Genomic DNA, 20,638 nt, shown 5'->3' on the forward strand with positions numbered 1-20,638 from the left:
TTCAAATGAGATCCCATTTCGAAGATACTATACAGGGCCCTCCCCCTAGCTGCCCCCAGCTCCCATCCCACCTGCCTGTACCCTACACCCACTCTAGCGGGAAGAGGAACGGATCATCAAGCCAAAGATACCATCAGCACGGGACCACGTGGAGTGACTGGAGGACTGTGTGTGTAAGACATCAGTGGGTCACCCAGCATATCAGTGTCATAGGACTCATGGGTGTTCGTGTGTGACAATGCCAGGACGTGCCGGTGTGTGGTCTTGGGTGGACACACACAGCTGTGTCAAGGAGGGCTCATGCTCGGCTCTGGGTGGGGGTCAGCAGGGAGCACCACCCGGCCCCCCAGAATCCTCTCCTCCAGCACTCACCTTGAGGACTGTGTCTCTGGGCGTAGACAACAGCGGCGGCGGCAGCGAGCACAGCACAGCAGGCCCACGGGACAGGGGCAGCCATCTGCTGGGAGAAATGGGGGTGGCGGGGGAAGGGGCAGCATCAGCCCAGGCAGGAACCTCCTGGGGAGCCCCTCCCTGTTCTCCGGCAAGACTGGGAGATCCCAGCCCTAGGGCTAGGGGCACCCTGACCCCAAATGCCCTTCTTAATGGGGCTCAGGATTCTCTTTCGAGCAACAGAAAGCAACATTATCGGCATCTGTAGGCAAAGGCTCGCTAAGATGGTAGAAGGCAACCTACAGTGGTTTGCTGTTCACTAAGGCTGCTGGTTGCAGGATGCAGTCAACCACGGATGAGTTATGGAACACTGGTAATGCTAGGGCCATTTTTCTAAAAAAAAAAAAATAATAACTTTACTGGTGAAGTTGGCTAATTAGCTATAAGCACTGCAAACCGAAAGGGTAATGTTTGAACTTAACAGGAGGTCTGTATTTCTCCAAATTGCCTTGAATGGAAGGCCCCCTGCTGTGCTCCTGGGGAGAGAGCCTGAAACCCGGATGCTCTGAAGTCCCTCGAATCTGCACCCCCACCTCTCCGTGAGCCTTGCCCCTGGGCTCTGGGATGTTCACAGCAGCAGGGCACCAAGGTCAGATATGGCTCCTGCTTTAGTGTACAATGACCCAATGACCATGAGAGAAGGAGGGCATTTCACATGTAAGTCCTTGGCAGGGGCCCCAGGCCATCCTCCACCCCAGACACATGCCCCAGGAGCCTGAGACCCTCAGCCCAGATGTGCGTCGCGTCTACACACACCTCTGCAGGTACACGCAGCACAGTCGGGATGTCCCCAGAAGCCAGGATGGATCCAGGGGTCCCCTCATCTGTGTCCTGCTTCATGGGGTAGATCCACCTGCCTGCCCCCACTCTCCCCCCAACACATGATCACACCGGAGGGCAGGGAAATAACTATTTCCCGCAGGAAAAAAGCCTCAAATATGACTCTCTCCTACCCCAGTGTGAAGTGAGAGGGGAACCGTCAACCAGACAGAAACAGAGATCTAGAGAGGAATACTGCCAGACACTCAAGCAGGGTGAGCGGTACTGTCAGAGATACACCCCGACCCACAGCCGAGACGCTGCCCCAAACAACCACACAGAGTCCCAGGGAAAGAGCTCCACGCGCAGCAGGAGATACACTAGAGATACTGTGTGAGGCACCATCAGATAAAGCCAGAGAAACAGGTAGCTATGACCCGATAAACAGGCAGAGGCATGGTCAGAGAAAGACTGACACGGGACCAAAGGGTCCACCAGAAATACTGGAAAAGGCTCGGCCAGATGCGAGCAGACCTACCCACAGAGAAAGAGCAAGAAACACAGGCACAGGAACCATCAGCGACATAGCAAGAGGCCTGGAGACACTGTCAGAAACGCTGCCAGAGAAACTGCCTGACACACAAGCAGAGAAACACCAGAGAAACTGATAGACACAAACAGGCATACACCCAAAAAAACAGCTAGAAAGAGAGCCAGAGACACAGCCAGATGCTCAGTCAGGAAGTATCCACACCACTGAAAACAGTGCCAGGGACACTCAGACACACAGACCCGCTGCCAGACACAGCCTGAGACACTGTCAGAAATACTGCCAGACAAACAGCCAGACACACAGCCAGAGGACTGCCAGAGAAACTGCAAACGGAGCTACAGCAGGGAGGAGACAAATGTGGGGGTCCGCCTGCAGCAGTGAGTGGGAGAACTGGAGAGAATCTGACTTCCGGGGGCTCCTGTATGGGACCGGGCGCCCTCACCAGGCAAGGCCCCCCTTCTGCACCTGGCTTCCTCCAGCCAAGCAGCAGGTGCTCTTCCTGCCCCTCCCTGGCACGGCTTCTCTCTCTAGGCCCCAGGTGGCTTTGGCTGCCCCTCCCACTTCAGGGACTCCCAGGGCCTTAGCTACCACTTGGCCTGGCTCCTCCTGACCCTCAGCCACTCCCCTATCTTCAACTCCTCAGGCCTAGAAGGTGAAGGCGATGGCCAACATCACAGTCAGCGAGCAGTGGGGCCAGAAAATGAACCCAGGGACTGTCTGAATTCAGAGGAAGGGAGAGAGGAAGGCAGAGGGAGAGAAAAAGAGAGGCAGGCAAGAGGCTACAGGCCTCCCTGGTTCCCCACCTCAACCCTTGCAGGTAGGCCTCAGACGCTCCCCCACCACCTCTGCCATCTGTCCGTGCCTTTCTCCTCACAGCCGGGAAGATACTCTACCTCAGTGCCAGGCCCCACTGCCCACTACATGGGGGCAGGAACCAGGGCCCGGGGAGGCAGAAGGAAGTAAGGTTAGATCACAGGAGGGAAGAGCGACAGGGTGGCCCTCTGCTCCCAGCTCCTTCCTGGTCCCCGTTGGGGGTGCAGGGGCAAGAAGACAGCCTGGCATGAGTGTGCCTGCATATAAACGTGCACGCACACACGCGCACATGCACACACACACACTCAGGCCCCCTCAGGGGGAGGGGTAGCTTCTTCATCAAAGTCGCCTCCATCAGCCCGATGAGTTACTGTAAGGGCCGGGCCCTGGGCCAACGGGGCTGCAGCCATGGGAGACGGGCGCTGCCGAGAGAGCGAGTGCTGCAGAGAGTGGGGGATGGGGTACCGAAACAGACACTGCATGGCTGGGGGCACCCAGAAAAGGCAGAGACCCCAGGAGGGGGGAGCAAAGAGGCCAAGAGAGAAGGAAAGCCATGAGCCAAGACCCGGGGGACAAGTAGAGACCAAGTTAGGGAAAAATGGGAGAAGAGACCCAGGAAGAGAGATGAGGACAACAGGGGATGGGCAGAGATTCAAGGACAGAGGAAGGGACAGATCCAGAGAGGGTCTCTGTGCCCATCCTAGAGCATCTCTCTAAGCCCACCTAGCTCCTCCAGTGCTAAGGGAGGATGGTGTCAGTGCAGCCTTCCTGGAGGCTGTAGGGCTTCTCCCTGGCGATCCAGGAGTGCAGCCCCCAGGGAATAAGGGAAGACTAAAACCCCACCCTACCCCACCCCATCTCTGCCCCTGCAGATCCAGAAAACCCCAAGCCAATTTCACTCCTCCCTCCCTTCAGAGTCCCAGCTGGGTCCATTCCCAGGTAGGGAAGCTGAGGCCAGAGGCATCCAGGCTCTATCTCCACCCTGCCCTAGCTCACCTCGGGCCACCCATCCCAGGGCAAAGAGCATCCTCCCCAAGAATTTTCCAAGTCCACACCCCATGGCTCTGGGATAGATCTGGAGGATAAATCCCATAAAGCCTCAGATAGGGGCTATGCAAACTGGCTGAAGCTCTCTGTAGACCCCCTGCACGGGCCAGCCTGGCCTCTAGCCCCAGCCCCACAATGAGGAGGCAACAGGGGGCACTCATCAACAAGACCGGAGGCCAGGACCTAGCAGCTCACACCCCGTTAACACAAGGAGCTCAGCACCTCTCCTGACACACAACCTCACTATACACACACAGGTGACACATCAAGAGACAAATCCTGGGCCCCCAATTTACTGTCACTGTCCGACTGTGACACAAAGACACCATTACACAGTGAGAACACCACCCAGTGAAAATGACCCACGTGTATAGTTGACAATGGCACACCGGGATACTGACAGTCATTATAGTGACAATGTAGTGAGTGACAGTCATAAATAATGACACCAACAAATGGGGCAATGACACCTGTTGACACAGACAAAATCACAGTGACAATAACCCCAGAATCAAAGATGCAATGAAATGGACAGTCACAGAGAGTAACAATGATGGTGCATCCACAGTAACACAGGGATGCTGACAGTCAGACTCAGTAACATGGATGGTCACACAGAGTAACAGCGGCCCACAGTAATAGTGGCACCAAGAGGCTGGCAATCACTAGCAGGGACGCTGACAGTGACAGGCTCCAGATTAGGGACCTCAATTACTCGGTTTCTGAGTCTGGCTTAAGATCCAGGGCCCAAGACCCCTCTTGCCAGCCCCAGCAAGGTCCCAGGTGCCTTGTGCCCCCAACCCTCACCCCTTGACCAGCTGAAGGCACGACCTGAGGATGGGGAGGTGTGAGTCTGGAGAGCTCCTATTAATCCCTGCAGAAGGTTACAGAGGCCCAGCCCTCAGGAATCCCTGCCACATCCAGAGTAGGAGTGGGAAATTCTGAGCACCACTGGCTGGGGCCCAGCTCTAACTGTGTGTGAGTGTTGATGTGCAACAGTATGTTCTGACTTCAGGGCGTTAGTTGGGGTGGGTGTGCTGAGGGTCAGGTAGGCTCAATTTGGTCTGAAGAATGAATGAACAGGGAGGCCCATGTGGTCTGCCCCAAAATTGAAATCCAACCAAAGTCACCGGACTACACTACCCACCCCAACAGGGATGGGTGAGGTCAGGAACATTCATATCTGTGGGAGGGCATCTAACCCATAGCATGGCCAAGGTGACATCTCCACAGCTTCTAGTCCGCCTCGGTAACCCCCGACTCCAGAATCCCTCAGTGTGAGGGAAAAGACACTTTGTCCTAGGGCCTCGCCCCCTCCCCTCTCCCCACAACAGCTGTAGAGAACCCATCCTGAGAAAAGGCAAGAACACAGGACAGGACACAGCATGGACTAACTGACTCAAAAGCCTGGGAAACTCTAGAGGCCTCAGACCTGCAGAGGAATTAGGGCAGAGCAAGGAAAAGAGACACCTTCACTTGGAGGTAGAGAGAGAAAATGAGAGAGCAAGGGCAGAGACAGAGACAATGATGTGGTGGGCAAGGAGGAGCAGCACTGGCCGAGGGAGAGCCTGGGAGGGACAGTCAGGGCTGGCTGGAAGCTCCGGGAGGGGGAGGAGGGGCTGAGACCAAGAGGCCCCCAGATCCCACCAGGCCTAGGCAGCCTGGACAGCGTGGGCGGTGGGGGCGGGGGCAGAGGCCTGAGCAGTCCAGAGGGTGTGTGAGTGTTGGGGGGGGCGGTATAGACTGAGGAGGGAGGTCTGGCCCCTGGCAGCTGGCCCAGCAGACCCCCCACTGGGGAGGGGGCGGGCCTGGGTCAGGGGCCAGCTCCTGGGGCTGGGGCTGGCTGGCCACTGGGCAGGCTCCCATTCCCTGTGGTGTCTCTACCTCCTATCTCTGAGTTTCTTGTCTCTGGCTCATTCTCTCTGAATCTACACCTGGCCCTCCTCCCAGCTATTGATGCCCCCACACTGAGGGGCATAGGAGCCGTGCCTGGGTTCAGGATTCAAGCCTTATCTCCTCCTGGGTTACCACATGTCCACCCACTCCAGGGTCAAGCCCCAATGTTCAGGGGAAAGGACCCCACCCAAATGTAGGCCCCCGTCTCCCCCCATAGAAGGGGGCAGGAGAAGCTCAGCACCAGTGGGAGGGGGGCCAGGAGGGAGGCAGGGGGAGCAGTCCCCCAGCTCCAGCCGCTGGCTGAGGTTGTGGAAAAGGAGGCGGCCCAATGTGAATGAGTTGGGGGGGGAGTGGGTATCCGCACCTGCTATTGTGACCTCCACAGCCGGAGATGGGGGCCTGGGGGGGACAAGATTCCAATGGATTTTGGCAGCAGCCCGGACTCTGAGTGCTCAAACCCCCCACCTCCAGCCTCTTGCACCGTGGGGACCCTGAGATCAGCATGTGCATGCCCTGCTGCACGTGTGTGCAGGCGTGTTGTGGGGGGAGCCTGGGGCGTTCCCATGATGGGCCTGGCTGGGCAACGGGGAGGTGCCTGGGGGAGGTGGGAATCTGAATCCCACCAGCCCATGCCCACAATGTGGAGCCCTACTCAGGGCCCTGCATGCTGCCTGCGGACCTGGCATGGGCTTATATACGCACATATATGCAGGCCTGGGCAGCAACCCTCTAGGTGCAAAAGTTCTGGGCTTTCGCCCTCGAAAGTCATCTGGACCAGTCCCCTGCCCTTCAAATGGGGAAGAGGAAAGAGCAGATAAGTGCCTATCTTCCCTATGGGTACACGGGCTCTAGACAACTTCAAAGAACCTGGCTCACAAGCACCAAATCCCGTAGCCCCTAGCCCCAGTCCAGGGTCTTTTCTGGCTTCTAGAAGAATTGGGAGGACCCCTCTACCTAGAAAAGGGCCATGCACCAGTCAGGTTAAGTATGCAGGGAGTGGGGGCTGCTCCTCTTGGATGGACAGACCACTACAGCAGGAGGTTAGACAGCTGGAAGAACTCCCATTCATTGCTAGGGGATGGGCAGAGTAAAGGGTTGAATGAGACTTCCCAGGCGAGGGTGGGGGAGCCTCCCAGCTGATGAGGCAGGGCAAGAAGGAGGCTGCAGGCCCTCCATGAAGAGAGAAAGATGGACAGAATAGCTTTGCAGACTCGGGGGCTGGGACAAAGACCTATTTGCCTCAGCATCTCTCACCACACCCCACCCCTGGCCCCATCACTTCTATGGTGCCGACACACCCTCAAAGGCCTATGCTTGCAAGCGTGCGCGTGCGCACGCGCGCGCACACACACACACACACACACACACACACACACAGGGGTGGGGTGGGGGGGCGGCACTGCATATGAAGCATTGGTTTCTAACAAAAAGAACTGAAGATGGTCTTTCTGACAGAGCTAGAGTTGGGTGGGGGGAACAGAAACTTCGCCTGTCTTCATGTAACAGTGTCCCGTTGTCCCTGCCCCCCTAGCAGACATGCACACTGCACACACTACTTCTGAGGAAGCTTCTGGGCTGCTGGGCAAAAGCAAGCCATCCTCCCCCGCCCCCCCCGCAGTGGGGAAGCCAGAGCAATCTGTTCCTGATGGGCAAACACAGGCCTGAGTACGTGCGCACACATGCTCACACACACACCAGCAATTCAGGGTCACACGGCACCTGGGGCTCACTTCTCCCCGAGATGTAGCCCACACTTGGACTCACTACTGCTGGCAGAGCTCCCCAAAGCCCTCCCTACCTCCCCATACACACGGCCAGAGCTTCGCAGACACACCCAGGCGGCCTCACAGACACTGGCACTCAGAGTTCACCACCGTGACCGCACATCTCGGCCTCCCACGTGGATACCCACTGCCACAGCTTCGCACACGCTGTGCACGCACACACGTATTACAGTCACACACGCAGACTCTCACACGCGCTCACTCAAAACGGTCACAGTCTCACATATGGATGCCATCCCACACTTGGAGCAGTCTATCTTCCACATAGATACCATCGCACCTTCAGAAACCCAGAGTCCCCCAGCCACCCTCAGCCTCTCATGCTCCCACATCCAGCAGTGGGAAATACAAAGATACACACTCACAACAGTCATTCCATGCTGGGACCTCGGATTGCCCAGGCTGCACTCGGAGGGGTGGAGGCTAAAGCTCAGGGTGGCCTAAGGAAGGAAGGAAAAGGGAAGGAGGAAATTTGTTGGTCCTTAAAAAGCAAGGAAATATGATAATTTCCTAGATGGCTCCTTCCTCCCCTGGCCCTGCTTTCCCAGCATTTGGGAGTAAGCACAGACCCAGCCAGACAGGGTGGGTGGGGTGAGGAAGCCCCTGGGTGAAGGGGCGGCACTGGTAGTAGCGGGAGCCAGAGAAGCCCAGAAACCAGCCCACTCCCCAGGGCCCCTCCTGCCTCCCCTCAGCAACCCCTCTTCTCCAGGATGAGAATCAGCAACAGCTCTCAACCTAGCCACCTGCTGTGTGATCCCGAACCTCTTCAAATCCTCTCTGTGCCCACAACTATCTAGAGTGCACCTGCCTGTCAGGCTTGGCTGCAAGAGGCAAGGTAAGGAGAAGGAGATGTGGCCCAGACCTCAACCCCCAGCCCCTGCCAAGGCCCTGTCATCACTGTCAGGCCCAAAGAGAGATGGGGACAGCACTGGCCAAGCCAGTGCTCCTCTAACCAACCACTGAGGACAAGAATCCTAAAGTGTCCTTGGACCCTGTAGCCCTGCCCCCCATCACAAGAAAGGAAGCTGTGTCGCTGTCCAGGCAGAATGGAATCCAAGCTGTGCTGGCCAGGCCCCAACCCGGGAACAACTGGCAATGCTGTTGACATCCTTGCCACTTACCGCTCCAGGTGTCGTTTGGGCCCTGATGCTCTATCCTAAAGGGAGTATGACAGGCTCCAAGGAAGCCATGCAGGGGAGCAAACACCAGACGGCAGACCAGGCAGGCCGGAGAGGCCAGACAGGATGTAAGGAAACCAGGTAGGGCAATCCCATAAAGCCAGGTGATAGGGACTTAAGGAGAGCGGACAGTGCCAACAAAAGAAATCAGGCAGCAGTGTCTAGGGAAACCAGGTGACAGGCCCAAAAGAACACAGGCTGTGGGGACCAAATGAAACTAGGCAGTGGGGACTAAAGTTTGCTAGGAGGTGGGGACAAATGAAGCCAGGCAAGAGGCCCACAGGATGTGAGAAAAGAAAGATATCAAGAGCTCATCCCCCTCTGTGTAGATGTCACCCCCACACCCTGGGCCTCTCTCTCGGTAGCCCCCTTCCCACCCAGGTGGTGGTCCCCTCCCCCAGGCCAATGGACACTGCCAGAGCCCCCTCCTCTCTCAGAGGCCTGGGCCGATTGCAGCCAATGGGCCCCGGCCCCATCCCTGGGACCTCAGGAAGTCCCAGTCCCTCCCACCGGCTGCAGAGGCAGGGGGGCTGGGTGGGGGGGGGGAGAAAGAGAAGAGAGACAGCTTGGCAGGGGGAGTGCGCCGAGCAGCCGCGGGGGGCGGGGGCCGAGAAAGGAGCGGGAAGCTCCGAGGCGGGCTGGAGGGCGGGCGCGGGCGGGGGCCTCTCAGCGGCGGCGGTGGGGGTGACAAGTTCTCCGGCCCCGCGGCCGCGCCGCCACTGACCTGGGTCCCCGCGCAGGCGCCCCGTCGGTGCCTCCGGCGCTCCGTGGGTCCGCCAGGCAGCCCGCGGGCATCGGGCCCCCGGGGCTGGGGCTGGGGCCCAGGAGGCCCGGGGCGGCCCGGGGGGTAGGAAACCCCCGGAACAACACCGGGAGTCTGGGCGGGCGGGCCGGCGGCCGGGCTAGGGGCCGGGCTGAGCTGTGAGCAAGCGAGCGAGGCGGCGAGCGGGCCGGGAGGAGGGGAGGAAGGAGCGCGCCTCGAGCGAGCGAGCGAGCAAGGCGAGCTAGCAGAGGGAGCGAGTGAGGGACGGCAGGCAGTGAGGTCATCCTTTGAATCTAATTGTCTGAGTCAGGAGGAGATGTGGCACTTGATGCTGGGGGAGGAGAGGGGGAAGGGACCCTCGGCTCAGAGCCGGGCCCCTCCTCACGCCCAGGGCGGCCAGGGCCTCCCTTCCCCCAGCCCAGGGCGAAGTTGCCTCAGGCCAACTCCGACGGACCCCTCCCCGTCTCAGGGTTGACACCTCTGCAGCCAGGGGGGATCAATAAGCCATGAGATGTGGGACCCAGTCCCACATCACCCCAGAGAGTGGCCATCTTCCTACTCTCTGGGGGTGATGACGACCCCCACCCAGGCCCAGGTCAAGTCCCTAAATTTCTGAGTTTAAGGGGAGGCCCCCAAACCCACCTCCAGGTCTTATTCCTACCCTTTGAGGATAAAGGGAGAACTTCAGCCAGGCTTCCAAGTTACCTCTGTGCACTTCAGGAGCATGGAGTCCCCAGTTCTATTCCCCAAGTTACTTCTTGCTCTGGGAATCTGGGGGAATCTGGACATTGGACCCCAGCTCACCTTCTTGCCCTCTGAGAATGACAGTGCAGTGCCACCCAGTCTTCCAGTTACTGCGCTTTGGGGGGGTCTGAGGACCCCCAAATGACCCCAGAGTTCTCCCTATTCTGCTTGCCCAACTCTTCAGGAAGGGCAAGAACCAGGTCAGATTCCAGGGCTACTCTATGGTGGGGGTGAAGGAGACAAGATGGGCCCTGGGCCTGTTAGGTACGCACACCCATGCGTGCACATATAAGCACATGTGCACATCTGTAAACACACTGGGGGGAGCACCAAACAGCTGGGGATGCTCACACCAAGGACCACACACCCCTCCCCTCACCCCATGGGGGAGGGGTGATAAATATTTAAGGGGCTTTTAGTTCAGAAGGGGCTGAAGCTGGAGGAGGGAGGGGGATCCACGATGCCTGATTAATGGGGTTACAGGCTTGGATCAATCCATCTGCCCGCTGCTCCCTCCTCCCTTCTCCTCCCTCTCCCTCCCTCCCTCGGCCTAATGCGCTTTATCAGGAGACGCTTTTCTGACTTGGCAGCGTCGGGTGTTTTAAATAGACCCATTTAGAGCAGGGGTTGGGGGAGAAGGGGGCGGGGAAGGGAGACAGAGATTGAGACAGGCTGGGAGACAGAGACGATTCAGGAGAGAGACAAGCCCCGGAAGAGAGACTGGGAAAGGAGAGACAAAAGGAGATGCAGAGAGACTGAGGATGAGACTCCCAGGGAGGCTGATATGGGAGGTGGTAATGGGAGGCCAAGGGGAAGCTGGGGGGCCACGGAGCAGAAACAAAAAAAGAGAGAGAGAGAGAGAGAGAGAGAGGAAAGGAGCCACCAGCAGCGGGGAGAAACCGGGAGAGAGGCTCTCTGCAAGGGCTGAGTGCTAGCCTGGGAGACAGCAGATATCTTTTATTTCCAAAAACAGGTTTTCATCCACTTTGTTAAATTAAAAAGCTGTTTTTAAAGTGGTGCTGGAGGTGCTGCGGAGGGAGGGTGGACAGAACTGCCAAGTCCTCCCTCCCAGCCTCCTCTTGGTGGGGGGCAGCCCACAGAAGCTGCCTAACCCTTAACCCCCAGGGGTGTTCTCTACCTCCCCTGCTCTCTGTGATCCTCTGGGATCTCCAGAGATATGGTCAGGGCATCAGAGCTACCGTTCATTGGCAGGAAGACCTTCCTGCTGTCTGGCCTCAGTCCCTCCTGCTGCAGGGAGCCCAGTCTCTTGCCTGACCACTACTAGCTTTCTCTTCTCCAGCCCCCTTCTTGGGAGATAAGGTGTTCCCAATTGTGGGGGAGGATTGTGTGCCCTCACAGCAGTAACTCACTTTACTAACAAGCCATGAGACTCCTCCCAGGTGTGCCCCCTATAAATATTTATTATCTATTGTTGTGTAAATCGGAACTTCTATCAGATACCCTACCCTTGTCCTTGGGTCCCCTGGGAACAGTGAGATTGGAAGCTTAACTCTCTATAGCCCTCTGGGGCCTCCCTTCCTCTTCAGAACCCCAGCTCCATTTTAAGTCCCTTTTATGGCCATGTGTCAGCCTGGGATACCCCACCCCACCCAACAACACCCCAGTCCTACTTCTGAAGGGTCAGTCAGTCCCCCATTCCTGGGCCGGGAAAATGGCCAGTCTGTTTGGGAGCTGAGATGAAAAGCCGGCTGGCCTTTGTGGGCCTCTGGCGGGTTTTGGACAATAGGCTCTTCCGTTCCGCTCCAGCGCCTCGATTCCTTGGATGCCCCCACCCGGGGCTGCCAATCGGGGGCCTTGGCTGGCCTTAATGAAAGGCAAAGAGAGTCAAGCCCAGCCCCATAGCTGGCCCCAGAAGATTTTGGAATTTCCGACCCCCATCCCATCTATTCTAAGCCCAGCTGCTCCCCCAATCAAGCCAGAGAGATGCTTTGGGGGCAGAAAGGGAGCCAGACAATGAGACAGAACACACTCCCACATCCAGGATGCAGCTCTCTCTGGGTAGACCTGCCTTTGCCCTTGCCTGTGTGACTGCAGGTAAGCCCCTTCCCCTTTATGAACCTATCAGAGGGGCATGAAAAGCCCCAAGAGAAAGAACAGAGGCAGAGGAGGAAGGGATCTGAGCCCCTCCTTCACTCACATCCCCAAACCTGTAGCCCCACCGCACCAGCCTGATGCCCGGAGACCGGCCTGCCTCATTTGGGTCCCCAGCACATACCTCTTCACCACTGGCCCTACACCGAGCACATCAATGTCCTCCTCCTCCAGACCAACTTTTTCCAAGACTTCCAAAACCAAGGGGGCAGGATGATGCGACAAGGCTGGATTCTGGAAGGGCAAAGGGCACAAATCAGAGGTCACAGAGGAGCCAAAGGCCTAAGTCCAACAACTCATTCCATACAACCTCACCGAGAAGGGGAGACGGAGGCAGCAGCATTTAAGTGTCTACAAGAGGGAAAGTTGGAAATAGTCCAGACTCCCTCCGGCACCCCTTGCTGACTTCAGGTTCTAAACCACAGGGACAAAGGGAGGCCAGAAGTGGCCTAACACCACACATGCATACACACTCATACACACCCACAGACAATCCAAAGTTCCCACACAACCAACTCACAGGCACAAGTACCTGAACATCACATACTTTCTCATGTGGCCACTGGCAGGGCAAAAACACCCACCATCATACTATCCTCTTCCTCTGCTTCGTCACCACTATGATTTATTGAGCATCTGTTATGTACCAGGAACTGTGTCAAGCACTTTATACGCATTATCTCATTTAATCCTCGTGATTTCTCCATGAGGTAGGTTCTATTATTATTCCCCATTTGACAGTTGAAAAAACTGAGATTCAGGGAGGTTAAGTCACTTGCCTAAGACCATATAGCTGATCAGTTCCAGAGCATAGATTTGAGTCCAAGTCTAGCTCCAAAGCCTTTGTGCTATACTAATTTACTTCTGCAGTTCGCTCTCTTGCCTGCACAGTGCCTTTCCCAGTAATAGTAGTAACAGCTAACACTTGTTCAGGGTTCTTAATGAGTCAGGTATCATGATAAGTACTTAACGTACATTTTGTACTGAATCATCAAAACAACTTGCAGGTAATCCTGCTTCCATTTTACAGATGAGGAAACTGAGGCTCAGAAAACAAAAGCACCTTGTCCAAAGTCACACAACTGGCAGGTGATAAAGGAGCTAGCACTGTACTCAGGGCTGTCTTGAAAGCCACTATTGTTTCTCTGGGCTCCAGTCACTTAACAGAGCCCTCACCTTCTGCAAGACCCCAAGAGATCCTTAGTGTCCAACTTCCTCTCCCCCCCCTAAAAAAAACAGGTCCTAGATGTGTCTGCCAAAGGCATGATCAGGTGCCTAAACACATACCCATGAGAAAGGGTCTCCATGTCATCCAACTCTGCCCAAAGACGCAACCAGAGAGAGATGGCCACAAACTAAAATAAGGTGTTAGAGACAGGCTGGCTGGTGGTAATAGATACAGACACACCAAGAGATAGGCCCCAAGAGAAGGAGACAGAGAGGACGTTAGAGACAGAGAGACACACATCAGGCCAAAGAATAGTCGGGAAAGGAGACAATCGAGGGAGAGGAGGGTACAGGCTGATATGAAAAAACACAGATACACACTAACAGAAACAGACACAGACACACATAAAGAGCCCTCCAGGGGCTCCTGGCTGGCTCAGTCAGTACAGCATGTGTCTCTTGATCCTGGGGTCATGAGTTCGAGCCCCATGTTGGGTATAGAAATTACTTAAAAAAAAAAAAAAGAGCCCTCCAACCTTCACAAGAAAAAAACTGTAAGCAAACAAGGCTCAGGCTGTGTGTGGCTTGTGTGTGTGTCTGCGTGCACACGGTGGGGGGGCATGCAGAGTGTATCGCTACGCACATTACACCAGCTGCTTCCAGCAATTTCATCTGATTAATAATAAATGCCCCATAATTACAGCTGCTCCCCCAGCCCTTCTTCCTGTTTTTTGTCAGCTGCCGCCAGGCCAGCCCCCTATGGACCCCATGGCCCTCTCCATCCTCACCTGCTGCCTTTTGGGAGGCTGAGGGGACATAGGCTGATGGAGGAGGCCTGACTCCCAACTGAGAGGGAATACCCATCTCTCTAATTGGGATTAATGCCCTCTGCCTCCAAGCAAGAGATCATCTCCCTCAGGTCTCACTCAGCACTCTCCCCTACCCTGGGTATAACCTGTGACCCCTAACATGGCCTAGGAGCCCAAGTCTGGGAAGCAGAGACATGAACTCTGAACTCCCCTTGCCCACTCTTTATCATTCACTGGCTGAAAAAAGTCTTCATTCACAAACTTCCCCTAGCCTTGGAACCCCACAGGCTCAAAGGAGAAAGGGACTAGTTCAGCGGCCCCCACCCCATCATTCCAACCCAGGCAGCCCCAGAATCTCTGCCTACTTGTGCACCCTCATGTTTTGGACACTCCGTGGCTCCACCTCCATTCCTGAGCCCCCCACCGGGTCCACCTCCTTCCAGGCCTCCCACCCTAGCTCTCCAAGGCAGCTCTATCAGAATCAGCTGCGGGTTTGTGCTGATCTGTTTCTAATCGCTGGGGCCTGGTTCACGCTTGCCCCCCCCAATATTGATTCCATTATTTGGAGAGTCATTGACGTCAGGGACCTGGACGAGTGCCAAAACCGCCTTCTCTCCGGGCCTGGGCCAAGGCCCAGCCCCCCCATCCCGCGATTTCACAGAGGGGCCCAGAAAGGTCAGCTTACAAGCCAAGGTCACACGGCATCTGCCCTCAAAGGCTGGGATCTTCTTACCTTTTTGGGACCACTGTGTAGCATCCATCTCCTGGGAAGAGGGGATACACAGAGGCCTAAGGGTCAGAAGTGAGGTGGGGGCCTATAAAAGGGGGTGTGCAAGAACCCCACTGGGACTCAGGCTATGGGGAAGGGCTCCACGAGGTAAGGCTGGGGGCAGTGGCTCAGAAAAGTCTACTTAGGGAAGATGTTTTTCTTTGCCACACACTTATTTTGGAATGTCCTGAAGCTGGACTTGAAATGGTTACTACTGACTACTTAATTTTTATGTAGTCTGATATCAGATGTATCTTCAAACTCTCCAAGAAGGAAATTCTCTGCAGCATAAAATAACAGATTACCCTAAGTGTTGCCATAATTTGAAGAACGGGCACCACTAATTTTATAAATGTCTGTTCCGCATAAAACAGAGACTCTGTCTCCGGTCCGTGCTGCCTCAGTTTCCCCATACTCTCCAGGGTCTCCCAGCTCTGTGTCTGTCTTATCAAGACGCAGCTGCTGCCACACCAGCCCACCCAGCGACTCCACGACTCTGGCTCGATAGGAGATTTTTAGGATCCGAACCCCCTGTTCTCAGACAGACATTAATAACCAATACAATTTGTGGTGCCCACAGCAGCTAGACAACCTCAGAGCCTAGCCTCACTGGCTCAGAGGTGGGGTCCATGGCCTTGGCTAGAGTCCAAGAAACTCTGACCTAGAGAGACCAAGGGACACGCTCACAATCACCTGAGGAGAAAAGGACTTTTCCACCTTCTGAAAAATCCTGAAGCTGGGGAGAGGACAGAAGTAACCTCCGACCTCTGCCACAGAATCAGGGTCATCACCCTGCCCCAGGCTCCCTTAGTCCTGACCTTTCCAAGGAAGAAACCCCCTATCCTCTGCACTCCTTCCCTGACTGCAGGCAAGTCCTTCCTTTAGTCTAGACTGCAAATCCTTCAGGGATTCTTTGAGCCAAATAGGGGTAATACAACAGAGGGTGTTGGATCCAAAGCCACAAACTCCAGAAAGTCCCCTCTCCCCGTGGTCTGTCCCACTCAAGGATTCATTCCTCAACATTTTTTTTTAAGATTTTATTTATTTGTTTGAGATAGAGAGCACAAGCATGAGCGGGCGTGGTGGGGGGTGGGGAGGGGAGAGGGGGGAGGGGCAGGAGGAGAGGGAGAAGCAGGACCCTGGGATCATGACCTGAGCTGAAGGCAGATGCTTAACCGACTGAGCCACCCAGGTGCCCCCCCCTTTTTTAAAGATTTTATTTATTTATCATTCCTCAACATTTATTGAGCACCCAATCCCTGTCAGGTACTGTGCTGGGAGTTGAGAATATGGTCCTGCCCACATGGAGCACTCAGTCCGATGGGAGAGAAAAAGATGCATTGTTTACTCAACACCATCCTCCTACTGTGTACCAGGTCTGTGCTGGGACAGGGTACAGTAGTGAGCAAAGCAGACCCAGTCCCCAGGTCCCACAGAGCTCACAGGCAATTACTATGTAACCTTGCTGAGTTTTGTGAAGGGTAAGTATAGGTAGTGTACTGTGGGGCATACCGATCATCCCAGGTCTGGAAAAACTCCTGCAGGATTGAGGACTCTTCAGTCCCTTCCTAAACTCCAGGAGCCCCTGCACTGACCAGAAGTCACCATCATAGTCTAGCTTCAGTTCCTTCCACTATAGCTGTAGCCCCAGCTTCTGGGAGCTGGTTCTGCAAGCAGCAGGGTCTAACTTCCCCACATCTGCCCCAGCTCCCCCTTCCACTCCTTGGCCCCCAGAGCTCCTGGCTCTGGTGACCCCCAACCCAGCATGGCTCTGTGCTTTGGGGGCTCTCTGCCTCTACAGACAGGGTAAAGGGCGGTGATGACCTCAGCACTCTCAGCCCACAGGGACCACTTGCTTCCCCAGCCCCTCCCCACAGGAAGCTGGAGCCCGGGTGGATGTGGTCACCCAGGGCCACAGTTTACACAGCTGAGGTCTCCCCAACTCCCTTCACCCCATGGTGCGTCTGGAGGAGGGGTCAGCTCTCTTCTCAGCCTCCTTGCTCTCTGGGACCCCTCTCCCACCAAACCAGGCACACATGGTCCCCCCCAACCCATCTGCATTTCAAAGAAAATCTGCTCCATATGTTTTGATTCATTTACACTTCAACTCACCGTGGGGGGGCAGAGAGCAGGACGCCTTGGCTTTAAGCCCCCCACCCCCATAGGGGGGCTGGGGAGCATGTGTCCCCTTCAGGGACAGGGAGCTGACACAGCCCAGCCATCTGAGGCTGAGGGCCAGATCCCTACTGCCCTCGGGGTGCCCATGGGGTGACTGTGCACCTCAGGGAGCCCCGACGTGCTGGCCTCCATAATGGGAGGGCACGGAAGCCCAGCAGCGTCTCTAAGGCAGGTGGAGTCCTGGGATAGGTTACAACCTAGCCCAACTCTCCCCCACAGGGCTACTGCTCCTCTAGGGAGCAGAGAACACTGGTCACACATAGACAGGGTAAGCGCTCAACAGACCTTCCAGAAGACAGTGTCAGATATAACATAACTTGGCCCCTACCCCTCCTCTCCAGCCAGGGCAGAGGAGGGGAGGGTGGGTTTCAGTCCAGTCTCCTCCTTCAGCTACCTTCTCACCACAGATCTGGGCTACCATCTCTCTTCGAATCTGAGATCCAACACTGTGGAATGTTCAAAGGAGCCAAAGGTCTACCCTCTTACCAAGTCAACCTTCACACTCCTCCCATACTAAGGATGACTGTGGTGAGAGAAATGTCTTGGGAGGACATGAGTCTTTTTTCCCCTACACCTGATTCTCTTACCACAGAAGGGGTACCCAAAACTATTAAGGGGGGATGTACATGGCACATGGGAGACTCTAAGAGTACCTATCACTCCTGTACCAAAAAGCCACTCAGACCTTCCTGCCAATATAGCCTAGTCTCCTTGTGGAAAGGAAGGGAGAAAGGTTTAACCCTAACTGGGTCAGGGTTTCCCTCCACCCTCTCCATCAGCCCACAGCCCAAGTGAATGACATGCCCAAACATGTATCCCCTCTCCTCCCCACCTTTGGAGGAGACATGTCTTGTCGCAGTCTCTGTTCCTTACCCAACTGCCCTGATACACACCATAAACCAAAGAAAATACGGGTGTATTTGACTATGAGTTCCAAGTTTCACTGGGAGGGTAAACACCACAATCCTAGTTTAGGTTTGAATGTGAGCCCCGGGATGGAACCATAACTGGGTGTGATTCCAAGTGTGAACCCCAGGGCCCCCACAGGGAATATAAAAGTCTTAAGATGGAAGCGTAAGTCTGAGTGTGAGCACTAGAGCCTTAGTGTGAGTCTAAGCCCCAGGATGGAAGTGAGATTAATGTAATCACCAGGGATACCAGTCTGAGTGTGAACACTGGGTCCCTAAGTGATCCCAGGATGGAAGTGAGAATCTTGCTAGTGTGAATCTGAGAGTGAGCTCTAAGATGGAAGCATGAGTTCATGAATTCCAGTGTCCTATGTGAGTCCTTGAGTTCAAATGTGAGCCCCAGGTTCCCCATGGGAGTCTGTGTGAGCCCTTAGTCTTAATGTGACTCTGAGTATGAGCCCCAGAATGTAAGTGTGAATCTGAAATGAGGACCAAGTGTGAACTCTAGGACCCCTGTGAGATTCTGAGCATGGGCTCTAGGTCTCTATGTAAATCTATGAGCCTCAGGACAGAAATGTGAATCTAAGTGTAAGCCTGGAGTCCCAATGTGAGTCTGAGTGTAAACCCTAGGGCTGAAGCATAGAGCTGGATATGAGCCCCAGAATTTAAGTGTGAATCTGAGCGTGAGTTCCATTGTTCTGGTAATTCGGAGTGTGAATCCATATGAATTTAAGTGTCCCAGTGTGAACCTGGGTATAAATTCTGAACTCCCAAGAAGTCTTGAATGTGAACTTTAAACTCCTAGTCTTCGTATAAGGTCAGGATCTGTTGGAGTATTAGTCCTGATGGAGTGTGAACCTTAGCTCCATGTCACAATCCTGACCAGGAACCCCAAGAACCAATTCAGAGGATTTGTGTGGGTTTTGACAGTGGAGACAGAGAGGCATAGTTTACTGAGACACATAGGCCCCTCAAGCCCTGGTACCCCTGCAGCCATAGGAATATTCAACTGTTCCAAGTCCCATCCCCACATAGGCAATGATACACCATCACACCCAGAGTTAGACACACAAAAATACAGTTTCAGACCCCCTGGACATACAGCAACTGTAAATGCACAAACACATTCTGCATTTCAAAGTCCCACCTCCGTGATTACAGCCACATGAACACCCCCAGTGACACAAACACAAATGTACCAAGTGTTATAAGCAAAACAACTAGTGTTACAGACACACTCCCACAGTGGCATGCAGATACACACCTAGTGTTGCAGACAAGCTGCCAGCCACACAGACACACATAGACGCTTCTCAAAGAGAGAGACTAGACGGAAAGGGAAAGAAAATCCTGAATTTTCAACAAGGCGTGAAATAGTCCTGCCCGCCTGAAGCTACTGAAGGGGGGTGGGGGCCAAGGGAGCGAGCGAGTGCGAGAGCTAGCCGCAGGAGGAGAGGCTCAGGAGAGGAGAGAAACCGAGGAGAGCTGTCCGTCTGGTGACCTCCCCGCGGCCCAGCCCCCACGCACCGGGAGATACACTACTCGGAGCAACACAGGGGCACCCAAGCCGGCTCACACAGAGCTCACCCAGCCGCACTGGGGGGAGACACACACGGGCAGGCTCACAAAGAAATGGGGATACACCTCAAGCGGACTCACACAAACACACAACACAGGAGGTCTTACAAAGAGACCCTGAAGGAAACCCACTACATGGAGATACATACAGGCGGACTCACGAGGAAACCACACACAGGCAGGATCACACCAACACACACACACGCGCGCGCGCGGATTCACACGGACACACATACGCTGGCAAACGCGCAACCGTCCGTTCACACCCCTGGGCGCTTTGAAGTCTAGATTTCTGCGGGAGAAGGAAGCCGCCTCCGGGCGCGCGGGGGTCACCACGACCCCCCAGTTCCGGAATTTTCCCAGACCCCGCGCGCGCTGCGGCGGGGTGAGAGAGAATAGGGAGGCTAGGACAATCCGCCCTGGCCACCTCCCCCCAGCCGATTGTCCGCCCCCACCATCACCACGCCCAACCCCCCGACGCGCCCGGACGCGGGGGGCGGCTTCTCACGCGCCCCCGCCCCAGAGTTTGCGGGCAAAGTTTCCCTCGAACTTTCCCGTTTCCCTCTCCCCCCGGGTCGCGGGCCCACGCGTGTCCTCTCCCTCTTCCCGCGCGCACGAGGGCCGCGGGTCTGTCGGTCAGCCGGAGGGTCTGAGGGTCCGGCCGCGCGCGGTCCGCCGCGGGGTACTCACCGCGCCCTCGGGCCACCAGGACTCCGCGCCTCGCCCTTCGACCACCCCGGGCAGGGAGCGAGGCACGGAGCGCGGAGCTAGCACCGCTGCCGGATCCCGCTGCCGAGCCCCGCGCCGCGCCGGCTGGAGCCACCGCCTCCGCTGCCGCCGCCGCCGCCGCCGCCGCCCGCTCTGCACCGGCTCCTCGGCGCTCGGCGGCTTTAACCCCCCCATCCTCCTCCCTCCCTCGCGCGCTCCCTCCCTCCTTCCCTCGCCCATGTGACCGCGGGCGCCCGCTCGGCCGCGCGCGCCCTCGCTCCCCTCCCCCTCCCGCCTTGTCTCCCCGCGCCTCCGCGGCCGCGCGCCACGACCCCCTCCCGGCCACTGCCCCCGCGCGCCCCCGCCTTGGCACGCTCCCGCGCCTGGCACGCGCGGACACACTCACTCTGCTCAGGCTTCTG

At 56.1% G+C, this 20,638-nt stretch overlaps 1 protein-coding gene across 6 annotated transcripts in view; it reads right to left on the bottom strand.

Moving 5' to 3' along the window:
* CNTFR (ciliary neurotrophic factor receptor) overlaps nt 1–20,638 on the bottom strand; it is a 38,128-nt gene extending 17,490 nt beyond the window's left edge. Inside the window, exons 1-4 of one of the 6 annotated variants that reach the window (XM_078061400.1) lie at nt 20,199–20,388; nt 12,224–12,333; nt 7,668–7,742; nt 373–457 (exon numbers count right to left, since the gene is read on the bottom strand). In XM_078061400.1, coding sequence (XP_077917526.1) covers nt 373–457; nt 7,668–7,676 — 94 coding nt within the window. In that variant the 5' untranslated portion in view covers nt 7,677–7,742; nt 12,224–12,333; nt 20,199–20,388. Of the gene's footprint in view, nt 1–372; nt 461–1,206; nt 1,229–7,667; nt 7,743–12,223; nt 12,334–20,198; nt 20,389–20,622 lie in introns of those variants that run through there. The other 5 variants (XM_078061403.1, XM_078061401.1, XM_078061402.1 and 2 more) reach the window with 5 other exon arrangements.

This window comes from Halichoerus grypus, chromosome 14, assembly GCF_964656455.1.
Source record: "Halichoerus grypus chromosome 14, mHalGry1.hap1.1, whole genome shotgun sequence".
In the NCBI taxonomy this organism is placed as follows: domain Eukaryota; kingdom Metazoa; phylum Chordata; class Mammalia; order Carnivora; family Phocidae; genus Halichoerus; species Halichoerus grypus.